Raw genomic sequence first — 5,466 nt, forward strand, 5'->3', positions numbered from 1 at the left:
AATCAAAGGCATAATCCGAACTTCTAATTTAAGGGCACAATGCTTTATTGCTGTACTTACCAGCAAAAAATGATTGTATATTATTTAAATTTGACCTGCACTGATGAATTTCATCATAAACTGGTCCAATTTAAAGGAACAAATTAGAATTGAACTGATCTGCTCTCTTTGGTTAACAAATCCCTCGAGGTGACCTTAGGACGTGTTGATTTGCATTCACTCCAAGCTTTTCAATGACCTAAAAGGACCTAAAAGGAAATAAAAATAAAGAAATTGAAAAAACACACCTAGATGTTTTTTTTTTTTGTTTTTTTTTAATCTTTTGCCTTGGAATAACCCTGGCAGGATCCCAGCAGCCTCACACATTCATAAAGCGTTTATTACCCCACACAAGGAAGTGCCTGCAAATATAAAATCCCTGAGGCTCATCAGGAACTGATCCCAGATCAGATCCTGACAAGGAAGTACATTTAGAGGCAGTGTTTTTCTCTCTCTCTCTTCCTCCTGTGAGTAATAAGGGCAGTCTCACACACACCGGTGTGTTTGTCAGAAGGGTTAGCTGCTGGCAGGAGCGGTTCACACACACCGGACAGCTGGGGACAGAGGGATCCCACCGCCGCCCGGCACTCTCCAAGCCTGTAAGTCCACCAGAAAGAGCCTGCTACAGCTGAGGGGTTTTCTCTCTTCTCTATGAGGAATCTAGTCCTGTTACAGCTTGTCATGTCTCGTCTCAGACAAACAGAGAGCAGTTGGCGTTGGGGTCAGACCGTGGTTGGAGCAATGAGTCAAACAAGGTTAAGCAAAGGTTTAAATTTAGGATTATAAAAAAAAGAAAGAAAAAAAAGACAGATCTGAATGTCATGCGAAGGCAGAGGATGTGGTTTGGTGCACTTTGGTTGCAAAAGTGTGCAAGAGCAGGGAAGTAAACGTCAGATAAAAAGATCTCAGACAGTAAAAACAGAGCATTTGTTCCCTTTTCTGAGCAGGTATTTTTAGTTTCTGAGGCTGCCGACTGTTTTTTCCTCGTTCTTCAAATCAGGACTAAACTTCGGAGACATCTAATGAGCCATCTCGTCCGATAGAGCTGGGCAATGATTAAAAGCTTCAAAGAATGATTGTCATCCGCTGAGCTGAAGCTGCTCAGCATGCTTCTCTAAAAAGGCACACCCATTCAGGTCTGACTTCTGCCTCTGAAATACTCCCAGGTGTGACCAGGCTGTAGAATTTCTTTTCTCCAGCTAAGAATATCTCTGATTACGGCTGCAGGTTGAGTCACTGAGCAGCTCTCAGTGCTGCGATCCCTCTTTGGGTGGGAGCTTCAGGGAGTTCCCAGACATGGACAGAAACACTGAAGGATTGGGGGCCGCTGCCCATTCACCCTGTTTCCATTCATTCATGTTTTGATGAGCTGTTTTCAGTGAGTCAGGGGGTAAAATTAGACCAGAGATCACAGCCAACCCCATTGCTTCCTCTCTTGGGGTGCGGAGGGGCTTTCTTTGCTCTGCGTGACGTAAACTGGTGTCTGCGCTTGCGTTCAGAGTCATGAGGCTGCGGTGAGCAGAGCCGATTCTATCGCTGCACTCAAGACCACAATCTGATTGTCTGAAAACCCCTTTAGAAACCACAGATGTGCTTCCTGTGTTTTCGGTGACAGAAGCTCCTGTGTCTGCACCCACAATCTCTCTGACACCTGTCAACTGTTCCAAAACACAGGCCGTTACCGTGGAGACCCGCAGCAGCCAGAATAAGGAGGCGAGAGAAGAGGGATTCCCAAGACAGACGGCCCCTGAGACGACGAGGGAGAGGACGCAGCTGAGAGCGATGGACCGCCAGCAGCAGCACGCCAAAGTGGAACGCTTCCTCAAGTTAGGATATTCTCACAATGACATTCTGAGGGTGCTGGAGAGCCTGCACCACGACGCGCAGACCAATGACATCCTGGAGGAGCTGATAAAGACCTGCCACACTCGCAGCCATGGCAACAGCAGCGGACCAAACAGCCCGAAGCTGGTGCCCAGAGGCTGCAGCCCGGGGCCCATCAAACCCAGGACCGGCCCTGACAGAGAGACCATCCCCGGCTTCAGACCGGTGGTTATAGACGGCAGCAATGTGGCCATGAGGTGAGTCAGCTTCACTTATCTGGTTCTAGCAAACACTTCTGCCGTGTTTTGAGAAGAAATAGCCGCAGCTGTAGTTTTTAAAACTCAGACTTTGCTTGCATCATGTTTCTGTTTGACTTCTACTTTAGAGATGATGAATAATGCAGGAGCTCAGAGGCTGATCATGTTCAGACAGTCCACTTAATATGCTCTTTATTGGTTTAAAGCGATAAGGGAACAGGAAGCAGAATCATTCCCTACAGGTGTATCTAATCATCAAGCCAAACAAAACAGCTTTTTTTTGTTTTTAACATCACAATAAAATCTTTTTTTTCCCCCCATTTACTTCCTGGAAAAACGATTTCCTGCATCATGATGCGTTCGCCCAGCAGCGGTTTGTGTGTCTCCTCACTTCGGCAGACCTTATCCAACATCAGGATTAAGCAGCCGTAGTTTGATAACCACGTTGGAGTCGTTTTATTGCAACCATCTTTGCTTTTGGTGCAGGCATGTGATCAGAGAACACTTCCTCTTTGCAGATGATGTGTTGCTTTTCTCTGTACATCAGAAGCAGCATGAAATGTCTCGGTTTCACACTCACTTTTGATCTGACATGTTTGTTCCAGTTAATGGAGTTTATTTTCCATTATTCTGAGAATAAAAAAAATATTAATAATCTCTTCTTGTGCATTTAATCTCCACATGGAGACTGAAAACTGGCAGTAATCCTAATTTCTGTCTTATTGTTGGGCTTTCTGCATCATGTGAGTGCTGAAAAAATGATGTTCCATGACCAGGCTCAGCGCCCAGGGCGACATGGTGTTAGGGGGCGGCAAAACAATGCAACATTCCAGCGTATAAAAACAACAGACTTTTTTTGAAAACCAAAAAAAAAAAATGTCTGGAGTTTTTTTTTCCTCGCAGACATAATGCTTGTAAAGTCGGTATGGGGTCAAGTAGGAAGCGCTTATCCATTCCTGCTAGAACCATCACAGAATGTGAAACATGAGAAGAATGGCTCGATAGTCTGATTACAGGCCGATAGATCTTCATGACCTAGATTGACGAAGAAGGAAGCTCAGAACTAAACTATGCTCAGATAATAGTGAGGAAATAATCGAAAATAAAGGAGGGATGTTCCTGTAAGGACATGGAGTGAGTCCAATGAGGAAGAGAACTGCATTAATTACTCCGGGACTTTTTTCCCAGGTTAAAAAAGGTTGTTAATGCTCCTGAAGGATTGTTAGACAGAGTTTTCATACATTAACCTGACAGAAGTGAGGTTCGTGAGTAGGTTACAAATAACGACCATAACGGGTAAAGAGTTTCTTTTAAATCTGGTAACTTATGAGAAACTGAAACAGGGTTTTTGGCTCAGCCCTGAAATATAAACGTCACATCTTCCAGTTCCACCGATGCAGGTGCTCTGTGTCGTATCAGACTCCTGTCTTCAGTCTCCTTCCCACCGAACACGTCTCAGTAGTAATTTCTCACACTTTTGTCACGATCGCCCACAAAGCTGCAGAAGTGATTGTGCAACTGGTTTCAAATGCACAATCAGCACTACCTACATGTGCAGCACGGACAGATTTACCCTGAGCATTACAGAAAAGGGTAAACAAACAAACTTTTAGGGTCGACTTGCAGTCACACACTGCTGTCTTAATAACTGGAACTCAGCTGAGATTGTGGAACGTTTCCTGCTAGGAACCGATGAGGAAAAGCGGCTCATAACGCAAAGCGATTAGTGAAACTAATATTTCCCAAACAGAAAGCAAGTTTATAGGAAATGGTTTGAAAAAAACAAAACGAAAGAAACATGTAGGTCATCTGCTGAAGGTGGAGTGAGCCTCCATTCCAAATAGCAAGCAACTTAAAATAAAACCTGTAATACATTGAAGAAGAAAAGTATGACTCCTGGCAGAGTAACCTAACCAGGATGTCAGAGACGCGACATTTGGCTGCCACCATCTTGATCCTTTCAAAGCCAAAAGGGAGAGAATCTCTTTGTTTGGATCATGATTAGAGCTGTAGCTCATCTTTTTGGTCTAAATCATAGATTAAAAACAAACCCAACAAAATCCTGATGGAATCAAACCAATGTAGGTCAATTCAGTTCAGTTCAGTTTATTTATTCAGCGCCAGTTCACAACACATGTCACCTCAAGGCTCTTTCAAATTGATTCAAAGTTTTTTTTTTCTAAAGAAAACCAGTTGATTGCATCGACTCATTGAGTCTTCAGCAATCCCTCACACTAAGCATGCTTGTAGCGACAGTGGAGAGGAAAAACTCCCTTTTAACAGGAAGAAACCTCCAGCAGAACCAGGCTCAGTGTGAGCGGCCATCTGCTGAGGCTGACTGGGGTTCAAGGAGACAGAAGCAGAGATAGAAAAATCAACTGCCAGCTCCCATGTCAGAGGATGAAGAGAGCACATCCAGGCAGTCACAGTCAGAGAAACAGGACTACACTGGAAAACAGACAAATCTCTCACATCTATAAACAAAGGTGTTGATGGCAGCAGCACAGCTGATATTTCTCTCCAGGATGGAGTCACAGCCAAACAGGAACAGACCAGATGAAGCTACTATGAGAAAAAGCAGAGAGAGCAGAACGATAGAGATTTCTCAATTTTACGTTGTAAAAAAAGACCTAAATGGCGTTTTCCCTCCCCAAAAATAGTAAGAGTTCTAAAATATAATGTGTTAAAGGTTAATAATGTATTTCCGGAGAATATGAATGCCTTAAAATCCTTTCTGTTTCATCACTCTGAAATGGAATCCTGCTCTACTTCCGGGAGCTAAATTTTTCAGCTTTGGATTTAAAAATAAATCTGATCTTTTTGAGTTTTATGTTTTCCTTTCATGTTAACATTATGGTATATAGTGCGTACCAAAAAAGTTAAAAAACAATCAACTTGACTTGGTTTCGCTGTCCATGTATATGTTGACAACAAGGAACGCAAAACGTTTCTTACTTTATACACCTTACATTTACCCTCACATTGACACCTCTGCATATCGACAGTTATCTTCCTCATACAGAAGCCACAGTGGTTTAGAGAAAAAGACCATCAGGTAAATGAAGCAGGTTATATCTGGGTGGATCACAGGTAGCTCGTCTCGTGTGTCATCTTTATACCTGTTGTATGCAAAGAAGCTCACTGCTTCCTGCTCATGGAAAAAAAAAAGGGGAAACTCCCACAGTCACACGTGAACACACGTCTGTAGGTGAAATGATGGCGTTTAGCCACCCAGAAGCTCATTCCTGCTAATACAGGTTGAGCAGTAAAGGACTGTCCTGTATTGAAATGAATGGATTTAGTCAAACTCACTTTACACTGCAGGAAATATATAGAAATTAGTAAA

The 5,466-nt window shown here is 43.2% G+C and overlaps 1 protein-coding gene across 1 annotated transcript in view; it reads left to right on the forward strand.

The window, feature by feature from the left end:
• Nucleotides 1-475: 475 nt before the first annotated feature.
• Nucleotides 476-5,466, forward strand: part of zc3h12d (zinc finger CCCH-type containing 12D) — an 11,779-nt gene continuing 6,788 nt past the window's right edge. Inside the window, exons 1-2 of the mRNA XM_015388232.1 lie at nucleotides 476-638; nucleotides 1,714-2,120. Of these exons, the coding sequence (XP_015243718.1) occupies nucleotides 1,822-2,120 (299 nt within the window). The 5' untranslated portion in view covers nucleotides 476-638; nucleotides 1,714-1,821. The remainder of the gene's footprint in view (nucleotides 639-1,713; nucleotides 2,121-5,466) is intronic.

The sequence above is a fragment of the Cyprinodon variegatus genome, unplaced genomic scaffold (assembly GCF_000732505.1).
Source record: "Cyprinodon variegatus isolate N-32 unplaced genomic scaffold, C_variegatus-1.0 Scaffold417, whole genome shotgun sequence".
NCBI classification, from domain to species: Eukaryota; Metazoa; Chordata; class Actinopteri; order Cyprinodontiformes; family Cyprinodontidae; genus Cyprinodon; species Cyprinodon variegatus.